This window comes from Serpula lacrymans, assembly GCF_000218685.1.
Source record: "Serpula lacrymans var. lacrymans S7.9 unplaced genomic scaffold SERLAscaffold_6, whole genome shotgun sequence".
NCBI classification, from domain to species: domain Eukaryota; kingdom Fungi; phylum Basidiomycota; class Agaricomycetes; order Boletales; family Serpulaceae; genus Serpula; species Serpula lacrymans.
Window position 1 is genome coordinate 1,077,295 of NW_006763295.1, and position 13,071 is coordinate 1,090,365.

General features: G+C 46.4%; 8 protein-coding genes across 8 annotated transcripts; 4 read left to right on the top strand and 4 right to left on the bottom strand.

Annotated features, from left to right (window-relative positions):
- Nucleotides 1-997: 997 nt before the first annotated feature.
- SERLADRAFT_465598 (uncharacterized protein) lies at nucleotides 998-1,495 on the bottom strand (the record flags this gene model as incomplete). Its single annotated transcript, XM_007317502.1, has 2 exons — nucleotides 998-1,348; nucleotides 1,401-1,495. 2 exons carry the CDS (start codon nucleotides 1,419-1,421, stop codon nucleotides 1,052-1,054), a joined length of 318 nt encoding a protein of 105 aa, XP_007317564.1.
- A 188-nt stretch (nucleotides 1,496-1,683) lies between these two features.
- On the top strand, nucleotides 1,684-2,091 carry SERLADRAFT_387375 (uncharacterized protein; the record flags this gene model as incomplete). Its single annotated transcript, XM_007317503.1, has 1 exon — nucleotides 1,684-2,091. The coding sequence occupies one exon, from the start codon at nucleotides 1,707-1,709 to the stop codon at nucleotides 1,902-1,904; it is 198 nt and encodes a 65-aa protein (XP_007317565.1).
- An 816-nt stretch (nucleotides 2,092-2,907) lies between these two features.
- SERLADRAFT_437190 (uncharacterized protein) lies at nucleotides 2,908-4,424 on the top strand (the record flags this gene model as incomplete). Its single annotated transcript, XM_007317504.1, has 5 exons — nucleotides 2,908-3,054; nucleotides 3,122-3,158; nucleotides 3,218-3,324; nucleotides 3,378-4,111; nucleotides 4,169-4,424. 5 exons carry the CDS (start codon nucleotides 2,908-2,910, stop codon nucleotides 4,422-4,424), a joined length of 1,281 nt encoding a protein of 426 aa, XP_007317566.1.
- A 1,502-nt stretch (nucleotides 4,425-5,926) lies between these two features.
- On the bottom strand, nucleotides 5,927-6,430 carry SERLADRAFT_387379 (uncharacterized protein; the record flags this gene model as incomplete). The annotated part of the gene is made up of 3 exons (XM_007317505.1): nucleotides 5,927-6,085; nucleotides 6,138-6,171; nucleotides 6,357-6,430. 3 exons carry the CDS (start codon nucleotides 6,428-6,430, stop codon nucleotides 5,927-5,929), a joined length of 267 nt encoding a protein of 88 aa, XP_007317567.1.
- Nucleotides 6,431-6,789: 359 nt separating this feature from the next.
- SERLADRAFT_368847 (uncharacterized protein) lies at nucleotides 6,790-6,957 on the bottom strand (the record flags this gene model as incomplete). The annotated part of the gene is made up of 1 exon (XM_007317506.1): nucleotides 6,790-6,957. One exon carries the CDS (start codon nucleotides 6,955-6,957, stop codon nucleotides 6,790-6,792), a length of 168 nt encoding a protein of 55 aa, XP_007317568.1.
- Nucleotides 6,958-7,152: 195 nt separating this feature from the next.
- On the top strand, nucleotides 7,153-8,374 carry SERLADRAFT_465605 (uncharacterized protein; the record flags this gene model as incomplete). The annotated part of the gene is made up of 5 exons (XM_007317507.1): nucleotides 7,153-7,234; nucleotides 7,283-7,336; nucleotides 7,389-7,598; nucleotides 7,656-7,764; nucleotides 7,823-8,374. 5 exons carry the CDS (start codon nucleotides 7,220-7,222, stop codon nucleotides 8,125-8,127), a joined length of 693 nt encoding a protein of 230 aa, XP_007317569.1.
- Nucleotides 8,375-8,426: 52 nt separating this feature from the next.
- On the bottom strand, nucleotides 8,427-10,090 carry SERLADRAFT_387382 (glycosyltransferase family 1 protein; the record flags this gene model as incomplete). Its single annotated transcript, XM_007317508.1, is given in 6 exon segments — nucleotides 8,427-8,452; nucleotides 8,466-8,989; nucleotides 9,046-9,146; nucleotides 9,209-9,442; nucleotides 9,500-9,648; nucleotides 9,717-10,090. 5 exon segments carry the CDS (start codon nucleotides 9,874-9,876, stop codon nucleotides 8,920-8,922), a joined length of 714 nt encoding a protein of 237 aa, XP_007317570.1.
- Nucleotides 10,091-10,293: 203 nt separating this feature from the next.
- Nucleotides 10,294-13,070, top strand: SERLADRAFT_448425 (uncharacterized protein; the record flags this gene model as incomplete). Its single annotated transcript, XM_007317509.1, has 12 exons — nucleotides 10,294-10,607; nucleotides 10,661-11,039; nucleotides 11,094-11,136; nucleotides 11,192-11,285; nucleotides 11,344-11,476; nucleotides 11,528-11,726; nucleotides 11,786-11,965; nucleotides 12,037-12,201; nucleotides 12,255-12,363; nucleotides 12,418-12,474; nucleotides 12,535-12,695; nucleotides 12,753-13,070. 12 exons carry the CDS (start codon nucleotides 10,516-10,518, stop codon nucleotides 12,950-12,952), a joined length of 1,812 nt encoding a protein of 603 aa, XP_007317571.1.
- Between the last annotated feature and the right edge of the window lies 1 nt (nucleotide 13,071).

The window sequence follows — 13,071 nt, forward strand, 5'->3', positions numbered from 1 at the left end:
AGCCAAATAGACTTTCTAGAAAGTGGCTAAGGACATACGGATTTTACACAGGACTGATTCCAGCTAGATCTATTTTGATAGGTTCGAATTGACCAAGCAAAAGGTGCCTAATTTTATGGCGGCCCGAGCTATTGCGGGTCACAAACCGATTGACAAAATGGCGGTCCGATGGTGCTTGAGCATAATTTGAGACTCTTAGAAATTCTGTTATGAAGCAAATCATGAGCGCCCCGATTCTTAATCCCTACTTCATGGGGCACAATACCTCGTCTCTCACGAACAAGCGACGTTACAACATGACATGGAATAAGTAACGCCTTCAATGTCACTGGCACGGGAACAAAGGTGTAACACATACTGAATTACTGAATCAAGCCCCTTTCACACACGGCTGGAGTTGATGAGCGTGATTCAATTTCTGACACGATAAATGCTTCCGTTTCGAGGACGTGTTAGTGGTATGATGAATGCCGGTCATCAAGCGGCGGCTCGGCTATGATAATGAAGGGCGCTGTACCACGTGATGTAGGCTGTGTAACCTCTCTCAGTAGTTCCTAGTTAACCGTAGCGAAAAACTCACCCAATGACCTCCTGGTAGAGGTTAATGTCGATAACTTGATGATAACTAGGTAACCAGCACAGAAAGAAACACATCAAGAAGAAAGGACTATCCGTGATCGGTTCTCACGTTTGACGTAGTACAGATATTGTGGACCCCTGGACTCGGCATTTCATGATAACTTAGGGATTTTCCGAGCACGTCCACGCTTGTTTTGATAGATAGTTGCTGAGCCAAATTGCTAGTTTCCCCTGTCAGTTCTAGTATGACAATCGATACAAATTGGTTATCCGCGTGGAAAGCCAACGCCTGGTGTCGTAGGGTACCACAATGCATATGAATGATAGGAGCTCGAGATCGTTCCAGGGGCTAACGATTGTCAGATTTATGGAGTTAGAGAGAAAAGTAGATACAGAATATCCTCATACATGACAGGCAAAAGTCATACTATGATAGCCGTGTGAACGAATATCGTGTACTACTTCCGCACTTTTATCGAATGAATGCTACTTTGTCAACGGCAATGCAATCAGATTGGGTATGTCGTGGCAGAAGAATCCCTTGACGATTTGCCTCGAAAGTGCAGACTCTTGTGGCCCATCCAGAGTTACGGTGGTTTTTAGAAGCAGCAGCGTGACAGACGTCTCGATGGAAATGATGTAGGTGATATCTGGGGCAAGTAAATGGCGACAGGAATATGCTCCATCTGATACTTTGCGCCCGATGTTGAATTCTATTGGCCGCAGCACTCCTCGATGGGTTGTGGACCTCGAACATTCTCCTTGAAAACTGGATCCTGGACATAAGCTAAGTTAGCATGCGTATTTGAAGACCGGCTTACATTGAATGGTTGTCGATACATCAGGTCCCGCAAAAGTGGACTATCACGAAAGTTGATGTACTATATTCCATTGGTGAAAGAAAATAGAGCAACGTCGATAGTGTGGGTCGAAAGAGACCGAATATTGTAGTTTCAAGCTATTGGGTCGCTGTGCCGCTGTGCCGCTGGTGATGATCAAAAGAGATTGATCGGAGAGTTGAGTTGACATATGTCGGAAGCAGGGGTCAAGGCTGCAGTTAGTGAGTAGCACGTTGTTGTACTAGAATGGGTTGGGGGAAGGCCCGCGAGACACGAAGAAAACAACTTATGGAGAACAGTTGCGACATCCCGGTGACACGTCAACACGTCAATGGCGTTATTGTGGAGGGTATTTTTGGATTGCACGTAGGTCGGCGTTTTGTCAGTTGGAGCTCCACAGGAGCACGAGCTGGACTGAGAGATAAACGCAGCTATCAAGAAAAGCATGGGGACAGATGGGCTGGTGAGCAGATGTTGGGATTGTGATTTAGAGTACACGGATCGAGGGGTAAGCAAAAATAACCGAGATAGGAAGAGGCGAAGTCTCGGATAAGAGGCTTATCGACCAACATCAGGCATCAAGCATCGAGCGGCTGGTCTGGATTGCTGGGGATTGGTGCTTGGTGCTTGGCAGTGGATATCGGGCATAAAGATGCTTTGCAAGAGTCGAGGTAAGAACTGAGGTCATTGAGCGTTTGTACCTGGGCTTGTTGTGGATGCTTTCTCATCGCGGACCTTGGACGTTGGTAATTGCGAGATGTTCGCGCCAAGTATCAGAATAGTGAGGGCTCTTACGGCACACTGGGAACTGTCCCATGTCAAAGCAAGATAGCCCGGTGCCACCATGGTATTAGCTAATCGCTCACGGGGACTTCTCCTGGGCCGAGCAGGGTCACGGCCCGCCACGTGCACTGGAAAGTCTCTTTGGGAACGTGGCTGAGCTTTGGAGCGCTTGTCTGAGCATCCATCCACGATGTCGGATCCAGGTTCGCAAAAGTCATTACAGGCTCGGATGCTGGCCTACAATGTGTGGCTTGGCAATGCTAAGTCTTTAGGAGGATCACGATCCTGTGGAAGTCCATGATAACCTCGGTTTTTTCCCTGCCTTGATGGTCTTCGACAAAATAGGAACTGCCTCTTACGATACCAACGTATGATGATTGTCTATGGTTCTGCTCTCACGTCCGAGTCCTTATGTGGTCTACATTCTGATCTTTCCTCTATCTTACCAGTGATGGGAAGTTTTGGCTCGGCACTTGGTTTCTTCCAATAGTCTGTTTCCCTTGACTAAGATTGACTTGTTTATCGAGCTTCATTTCCCCATATCGGTGGACCCGATTTCTATAACGATTTGCGTAAACAGCCCTTCTTGTCCATCGGGTTTTCCGACCGCCAAGACAATGCATGGCTCCCGGCCATACAAATATCTACGTCCTTTTTACTTTCGTCGCTAAAAGCCCCACTTTAGTTTAACGCTCAACCCTTCGTCATGTCTACAGAGCTCAAGTCTATTCGCAAGAAACGAACTGCGTCGGAGGCTACTGCCCCAGCCCAGGCTCCAGACGGTGACCATCGTAAACGTCGCCGGAACCGCACCACCCAATCATGTCTCAACTGTCATACTTCAAAACGCATGGTACGTCGTCGACACGAGTTCTTATACTTCCTCGTCTTCACGCTGTCTCCTCTATGTAGTGCGATAGAAAGCGTCCATGTGGGCGCTGTACACAGCTAGGCCTTGTGCGTTGGTTACCCAAGACTGCGCATCGCACTTGCTCATCACCATCTACTATAGACAGGTCTTTGTGTTTATGAAGTCGATGACCCAAGTCAACGTACTGAGGTTCAAGACGAGAGTTCTCGCCTACGAAAACGAGTCGCCGAATTGGAAGGTGTCATCCGTGAGGTCAGTTGTCATGTGCCTACCTACGTATGTCTTGTCTGAGTAGGACCTCTCAGTTGAAAAACAAGCCTCATCCTCGTTGGGTACAATCTGGTTCCAGCCCAGGAGAGCAATTTGATAAATGGCATTCTAGAGCTCAGTCACGGCCTGCCTCAGAGGATTCGCATTCTGGAAATAGGTCTCAATCCAGTGTATCGTCGCCTCGTTCAACAGAGCCACCACAGGAAGGGAATGAATCCACCAATTGTTCCGTTGATTCTTCAGCTTCTAATCCACAGCAATCGTCGTTAGCTACCCTTGCTACTTCCTATCCTTCGTCTGTCCTTCCCCAGCTGTCTTCCGATAACTCCACACACAGCTCGTCATATCCGTCTTTTTTCTCTAGATCTTCACCATTGAGCACGCCCTCACCGTCTACTATGACACCAACGGACGAGTTCTCGAGATCACAAGTCATGATTGCAGGAGAACAATCCCTTCCTCGCGATTTTGATCTGGCATCTATCTTCATGTCCTATCCTGGATTGATGGGATGTGACGGCGGCGTCTTTGGACATGTAGATCCTATGAAAGACAATCAGATCGAAGACATGTGTTCGAAGCAACAGCACAACCATTCGCTCGACGGCCATTGTGGTTGCCTGAATGAGTCGTCAGGCTATAGTGTTGTGTTGGAGCTCTCGCTGCGTTTACGCAAAGCTGCTGATGTTCTCAGTCGGTCAGCTAATCACCGCATGGGTTCTGGTTGTTTGCTGAACCAACGGATCGCCGAGCTAGATGGCCTTGCTACGTGAGTATTTGCTCATATATTGTTTGGAACCTGAGTCGAATCTCAATTTTGCTACAGGACAACATTAGGGAACATAGCTCTCCCTCCCAGCGACTTTGGCCCGTTACCGTCACATACGCGGCCTTCCGTAAACCCTTCTGCAAATCTGCTGCATCCTACCGCCTCATTCACCTCAAATAATTGCCGTTCGACTATTTCTCCTCAAAGTCTACATGGTCTGCGGTCGTGGGATATCATGTCGTCTGTTTCAGATTCTCCATCAGCCTGCGACGATTCTTTCATGTCTTGGGAGCCCTCGAGGCGCCCACAATAATCTCGTGTTCTTTCATGGCTCTACCGTTTAGATTTCGCTGGTTTATAGAGCATTTGCTTTAAATTATTCAATAAGCTCTTTCCCTTGCAAACACAATATATACCATGTAACCTGTCAAATTTATATCTCTTTTCTTATGTACTCTCTGTAGATTTGTTGTATGTATCACGAGTTATATCATGTGGCAGTCTGTAGCTGTCTTAGATGGCCATTTTTGTAATGAGCCCCTCCAATTGCATATCCCGATATTTCCTCGATTTATTTGTCTGCGCAGCCGCATATAGTTCCGATTCGCTACTCTCATGCTAGCTGGCTATGGTTTAAATTCCAAGGACAATAGATAAGCTTGAACTTCTTGACGATTGATCCATGCGCGAGATGGCGCCGGCTGGAACAACAAACTTGCAGTGCATCATGCTACAACCTACAAACATTGCAAAGAACGAACGATTAGTTAATTTTGACTCCCGATTGTGATCTTCGATAACTCTTGATCAGTCAGTCAGTTTCCAGCTGGTACCTATAGCAAGCGGTGCCGCATGGTGAGTACCTTGTAATTTTAGCTATTGACGTTGTCCATTTAAGGCAAGTACCGTGGTTCAACGAGTCCGGTGGGAAGGATCAGTGAGGTTTGATATCGCGTCCAACCAATACAGCGAATCACTTATTCCCCCTCGAAGCGCCAGTCTCGGTCCTTTCTATGCGGAATGTCATGAATGGAGCGCGGCGCCCTGATGGCGTCCGCCGATGACTTCGCTTGATTCAGACTCGAGGTAACAAATTGCTATCAGAATTAGTCCAATCCTACTATGGCTGCGATCATAGATGCGTGCTCGAAGCGAAATTATTCCATTCAATGAAAAAGCAGTGAGTTTAACAACCTAGTTTCGTTTTCCCGTTAATAATGCGTCGTCGAAACGGATATCTGCTCCAAAGGTTGATAATTTTCACACTGCCAATTGTCACCGCAGCGCACTTTCCACGGCTTTATCTGCTGAGCAATTTCCAGCCACGTAATCACTAGCTGGATGTAATCGCCGGAAAAAGACTTGAAAATGGAAGCCAGCATTCAGACTCACACACCGAAGGTTGTCAATATGATTACAAATCAAAACAAGGTTGGTTCCTTTGGTCCTGGACATACCACATGGAGTATCAAAACACAAGTCTGGTGCTCTAATCAGCTGTTGTTCGCGTCGTACGGAGGTGATAAATCGACTTATTGTCTTGAGTCCAATTTCTTATTGCGTTAGTTGATGATCACCTATTGGGGAAATTGTTAGTCAATGTGATGGTATGGTGGAACTGTGAGAGATGGTCAAATTACCAATCATGTCGCGCGACTTTCGCGGAAAAGCAAGCCTATGCAATCCATCTGATCAAGTAACTGGATAACTTGCACCAAGTGAAGTACTCTCATTTTGTATGGAAACATAGACTATGGGGTAGGTTAGCATTGAAAGTAAGTACTACCGCAAGCTCCTGGGCTGAGGAACATGGTTTCAGATAACATCGTGAACCTTATCAGTTATACCTAGTGAGACCGTTATAAACGCCCTTAGTGATGGAGCACACACTTGCATCCAGCAGGCCGGATAAGGCATAACGTTTGAACCGTTACCGACTAGAAGGTGACTACAGACCTTTCTTGTCGTTAGTCCCTACAAATCTCAGAGTTGGTGAGTAGAAAAAAGGGCAAAATGATATTGATACCAAAACCACGTATCTATGGTGTGATATGTGTCCGCTGTACGGGGCATCCATGCGTGAACAACTTATTTTCACTTGATAACAGAACTAACAGAGAACTTACAGACATCCCTTCCCCATGGGTTTTGTTTAGCGATGGCACTGAGATTGACCGTTAAGATAATCAATCAGCTAAACAAAGCTTACGAGAGAGCTTAAATTGATAACATGAAAAGCACTAACCCTGTATGCCAAAACTTTCCGCAAGCAAGAGGATGGCGATATTTTTGTAACACTTTGCGCTTGACACCGAACATGCAAGGGGGCCATGGGTAAGGGTGCTATACAGGGCCACAGAGACGGCCCCACGGAAATTTGTCGCCGTAAAATGTCCTAAAAGAGATAATTGCTTGAGTATACAAGTTAAAAGTAAAATGACATAGTACCTCAATAGGCAGACACGCCAAAACCCTGAATGAATGAATGCAATATCCCATACGATTAAGACAGCCAGTATCAAACATGGGATCACAATGAGATTGGCCTTCGGACCCGCACTCTGGGAAGAATAGAAGGGAGAAAGATTACGAACCACCCATGGCAGACATAGCTCTGGAGAAATACATGGCCAACGTTTAGAGAGTTTTTTCAAAAAAAAAAAAAAACATAGCCTAGGTCAGAGCTGGAAGACGATGACGACGCTGATTGGTATCCAGATGATTGCTACCATAGTCGGGAGTTGCGGGCTCTGCAGATCTTGAGATATCGTAGTGTGGTACTGATGCGATACAGTGATGATGTCTGGACCAAATGGAAGATATGCATAGGTATGCATATCTTCCATCGATTACGTGCCCTCCCCTGTCGCAAAGGCTAAGACGATTTTGCGCACCTAGAAAATGCCAGGGGAAAAAATGAATTTGGCCCCAGCCAAGACCGCCCGTCCCTTCATCCAACTGCTGCTAGGCGCGCGTATATTAAAATGCCGACTCCGCGATTAACCTTTTTCTGTAAACACCATTCAACACCAACATTCCACGAGCGGCCAATCGTCTTTCAAGTGTACGATACCGGTAAAGCTCGAAGCTCAAAGTCTAAACCTCAGCATGGCCTCGCATCTGGTATGAAAAACCTTACTGGGCAAAAACCACACGCTAATGGACTTCTAGGCAAACATCTTTGGTACGGAACAGGATCGCGTGAACTGCTCGTTCTACTACAAGGTACGGTATCCTCTTTTTGCGTCTGAATATGGTCCTGAACATTGCTCTTTAGATTGGGGCATGCAGGCACGGTGACAGGTGTTCTCGGAAACACATCAGACCACCGTTCTCGCAAACCATATTGCTTCCCAATGTATATCATAACCCGGCCCACGACCCGGTTTGTAAACTCACTGAGCAAGAGCTACAAGAAGGCTTTGATGCAGTGTATGAGGATTTATACTGTGAACTCGCTAAATTCGGACATCTCTTGGAGTTGCATGTGAGTTACTCCTCTTAGTTCGCTGATATAGACTGATCGTTCGTCTTGGCATGCAAGGTTTGCGACAATGTCGGGGATCACTTGATAGGCAATGTTTATGCACGTTACGAATGGGAAACGGAGGCTCAAGCTGCCGTTGATAATTTGAATGATCGCTGGTATGCAGGTGAGTAAATTCATTGGTGTTTGTCAGTCCTATTCTGACCGATGCTTTCTGAATTCAGGTCGACCACTGTACGCCGAACTATCGCCCGTCACCGATTTTCGAGAAGCCTGTTGCCGTCAGAACGAAAACGGAGAGTGCAATAGAGGGGGTTTCTGCAATTTTATGCATTTGCGGTTAGCGTCTAAAGAGCTAGTGTCATCGCTACGCGCAGGCCAAAGATTAGAACGAAGACTCCATCCTTCGAAGAATGAAAGTGGAGGAGGAGGTTGGGAGCCTACCAAAAGAGAGGGAGGCCGAGGCCGCAGCGCAAGTCCATCAAGGCGAGGTGGTCACAGCGGCGAGGATCGCTGGACGAGGAAATAAAAATGTATATTGGGAACGCCTGTGCCTCCGCAGTCACGCCCTGGCCTTGGCGAAGTATACGCTATGCGCTTCTGCATCATTCATTCGAAGGATCCGCCTTGTTGTATTGTACCATACGCAAAGTGGAACAAAAGTTGCCTTCATCCTGATTAGAATACAGATGGAAGACGTGTTTACACTGCTGCACTAAGGTTTTGCTAGAAATATTCTATTACAGTAAAATGATTTCAATCGCTGCTAGTCCAAATATGTCGCAGAACATCGGCCAAGAAAACTAAGCTTTAACAAGAAAGATGGGAGTAACTACAGTCATCGCTATCACTGATACTGCAAATTCTGTTACGGTGACCAAGCTTGACCTATCGTTACCTATCTATCTGTACTATGAACTACTTGAAGCTGCCGCCTAATATCAACTGGAAAATGATGTTTGACATGCCAAGAAATCGATGAATGGAAGCAATGCTCTGAGATTTCTTTTGTCACCATACGTTCTACATGATGTTCCACGATAACACATGCCGAACATGACGGACAGAACATTCCACAGGCTAGAACACATTGGTGAGCAAAGGTGAACGTGCTGTGGCACACCGGTTGCAGGTCAGGTTCATTGCAGCACATGTCAGTTCAAGCATGTTAGTTCCAGCAACTCGGCATAAACCAGCTCTTTCGATACGGAATCAGAAGATTTCTTTGGTATGCCGTACCTTACGAAAGCACCGATAATCTTCGATGACCCGCTTAATGAAAACACGCATTGCACCAACATGTAATCATTCCTTCGCCTCATTAAACCAGCCAACCGTGGTATCTTTCCCGGCCTTGGCCTTGGATAAGATCTGGCCATTGAACAATGAAGCTTGTTTACGCATGTGAATTAATATTAGACAAGAGGATAAGTATGGTATACCGCACCAATCTACCCATGGACGGAGGAGTTTTCCAGAGAAAGATAGTGACCGCACACGGGCAAACGACTCGATATATATCAGCTTGGGAGCCGGTAGTCCGAGAAACTGTCAATTCGATATCAATTAATTTTGCGAGGCCACCGAGAGCTGGGAAATCTAGAACTTGCTTTATTGAGAAAGACAGCTGCACAAAGAATGACACAAGTCCCGGGGCCATTGAGAATAAGAACGTCGGCGAATGGACGCCGGAAACGTTCGGTTCTGAGTAAAGGCGTAATCGTGACATGATAGACACAAGATAGGAGGGATAAAAGTGCCGTAGGTGGGGTCATAAGAAGTGATTGGTGTACACGCCTGGCGCGAGGAACGGTCAGGAGGACACACTGACTTCGCCCTTGGAGCTGCAAGTGTGAACATCAATACGCGTACGTTGCATAGATGTGAGTACAAATGAAGACCTTCGAAGTATCGGCGGATTTTAAAGTTTCTAAGGATACAGCCTTCTGGATACTAAGGGTATCTCCTTCGCTAATTAGATAGGTCCGTGGAGAGTAGCGGGAAAAGTCCAGTGCGGAAGCGAGACTCAAGACCTCACTTGTATGGCCACCTAATAATTGACAGGGTCAACTATAGTTATGTGTGCTGCTTAACTGGCCAAGCCTGATGACCACATACCTGAGCCTAGAAATATTGCCAGACTGCACGTATCTGTACTTGGTCTCCTTACAACGGACCCGAGACTACGTTTACCACGAGGATTTCCAGGTAGAATCATGTATATTCTCAGAAGGACGAGTAGCACTATCGTGCAGACAGCAGCGGTGTACCAGCCCATAATACACAGCAGCCAATGACACGTCCCTGTGTCTATGGGTGAGAGAAGGTCAAGCTAGGACTGAATGTTACACGCCGTCCGCACCGTATAAGGCCGTATGCTGAAGCGAAGAGATAGACACTCGTGGCGGTGACTTGGCAAGTATCGCTATTACGGGCGAGCACTGGTGGCTGTTGCCGTCGAAGGAATGCGGATGCTTATAGTTTTCAAGTATGTGGAAAAGCAGGTACCGACGGCGAGCGGTACTTCTAAGAGTATGAAGGCACGTGGGAATGTCGGGTTACTGCACGCTTCGGCCTTCACTTGGCATCTGGAAACAACTTGAAACTCGAAGATACAAGAAATCCGCCTGGAACAGTGAAAACAGCCACAAAGACGCTCAGCTATCGCGATCATCGCGGTATTCCGCTTGGGTCCAGCTTGATCCATCAGGTGTTCAACCGTTTCTTTGCATCTTCCAAGATCAAGCTTGGTCACCTATTTCGGAAGTATCTAACTAACCGTCGAGTTCGTACTTGTCCGTCCCATTCCCAACGCTGCGGTTACTACGCTTGGGCCTTTTGATTGTGCCTTCAACTTTCTTGGAATTGCCCCTCGAAGGCCTTCCGGTCCCACTGAGGCCGAACTGTAAAATCAACAATGATATCTCCTATTGACAGTGGTCTGCTGAACGAACTGCGGCAGTCAGTTCGAGATTGTTCTGATAGAGGGCTATACGTGGCTTCTAAGTGGTACGGCTTCTACATTCTTTTTTCGAAAATAACCAATAATTTTACTGTGATAGGTCATCTGAGCTGCTTTTGGCTATACCGGTTCATACTCGTGATGCGCTGTTATCAACCCACGCGTCGACATTTTCCACCTCTACACCGGCTCGTTCTACTTCCCCCCAGCTAGTTTTTTCGTTCTCCAATCCCTCCCCTGCTCCCACAAATGCACCTCTCATACCTTCGACCCCAGTGGCACAATCGCACATACCACAACTATTTAAGCATCAGCCAGACAATGATATGGAAGAAATTGAGTGGGAAACTTCAGAAGATGTCTCTCTGGCAGCTGCCAGAGCCTTCTTTGGATCTAAAGAATATCTCCGCGCGGTGCACGTACTACGGCATTGCAAGAGTACAACTGCACGTTTTTTGAGTATCTATAGTCAATACTTGGTGAGTGGGATCAAAAGTTCTTGCAAGATGTTTTGAGACGATGTCCAAGGTAAGGCTAGTGAGAAAAAAGCTTTGCGACATTGGGATAGAGTCGCCAGTAAGGACTTTCTCGTTCGCATCGGGGTTGTATCTCACCCGTTCCACTCTTACAGACAGTCGGCACCAAACACCACTCCCAGTAAACCCTTCGATTCTCCAATTCCTTCAAACGGTACAAAATGACACAGACCCCTGGCTTTTGTTCTTGTGGGTTGTTGGATCTTTCTTTCGTCCCCTGCGTACGCTAACGTGGTATTGCTATTAGAAAATCTCTGTTTCTTTTCCGGCTGTCTCGACGTGAAGAAGCAATAGAGAGTGCGTTGCTCTCTATTGCTGGCTATCCGTGGAACTGGTCACTATGGACTCTTCTTGGCAGCTGCATAGGTGATGGAGAAGAGGTTAGTCCCATGGTCTTAAGAGTTATATCCCATATCTGATGAGCGGCACAGCTGTCATCTATTCTTCCTTTGATACCTTTACCATCAACCCACCCTTTGGTGCAGCTATTCCAGGTCAAAACAATGAATGAACTTCATAGCCCCTCAGAGAACGAGTTAGCTATATGCGATCACCTCCTGAGCGATGACTTCTTTCGGGGTAGCCTTTGGATCATGAGCTTGCGCGCTTGCGTGCTATATCATTTACACGGTATAATTGATTTTCCTATTGTGCATCGGATTGCTCATTATATAGATTTGGTCCTGTAGATTTTGGCCAAGCTGAAGTGCAATTCGAGCGGATATTATCCCTCGATCCATACCGCATTGATGACATCGACGTATACTCCAACATTCTCTATGTAACTGACAATCGATTGAAGTTATCAAGACTCGCACATGACTTTCTAGAGCTTGATAAAGACCGTCCAGAAGTTTGTTGTTTGGTTGGTGAGTGCTCCTAGTGAACGGTTTCACTAGTTCCCTTATAGCAAAGACGTGAATTACTCAAAGAACTAAAGGGAATCACCATTCGCTCCGGGCTGAGCACGAAAAGGCTGTGAAATACTTTAGACGAGCTACACAATTAGATCGGACATATCTATCTGCCTGGACCCTAATGGGTCACGAATTCGTTGAAATGAAGAACTCACATGCCGCTATTGAGGCTTACCGCAGGGCCATTGGTACGTAAATCATAGAGCCCATTGGGCATGTTGTTAAAGCTTTCCTCCTTCAGATGTTAATCGGAAGGACTACAGAGCATGGTATGGTCTAGGCCAAGCTTACGAGCTTTTGAGCATGCATCAATATGCGCTGCACTATTACCAACATGCCACTGCGCTGCGGTAAGCTCATGCATCTTCATCAGCAAGGAGATAAATCCATGTATCACTTGATAGACCATATGATGTCCGTCTTTGGCAGGCACAAGGGATGTGTTACGAAGAAATTGGCCGGTGAGTCCTGGAAGGTCCTAGATCAGTGCATTATTCAGATTCGCTTTTTTATACTTTGAGATTGCGTGAAGCGGTAGAATGTATGAAACGCGCTTTGCTCGGTGCTGACCCGCATGAGACTACCATCACCTTAAAGCTTGCAAAATTGTATGAAGAGCTAGGTGAACCTCCGGAAGCAGTAGCTTATCATAGAAGAGTAGTGGAAGTTTCGAGGGCAAACAGTTGCGTAATTTCGTCTAGTTCTTCACAGAAGCTTGTTATTCTGACTATATCACTAGTGCGACAGGTGCAAGACTACGCAAAATCAAGCATTTACGTCGCCCGCTACCAGATGACCATCGCCAATGGAGATATGTCGCTTGCTCAAGAGTATCTCGAGAAAGTAGCTCAAAGTAACGCGGAAGAAGTTGCACAGGCGTCGGATTGGCTGAAGAGATTGAAAACCGTTACAACAGCAAAGTCTATTCGTCCTGAATGACTATTTTGATATTCACAAATGGCAAAGGGTATTATGTCGACGATATTATACATTTAGTGCATTGCAACTTGAATACACTAAGTTCCGAGTCCATCGCAATTTACCGACTTGCCCTAAAG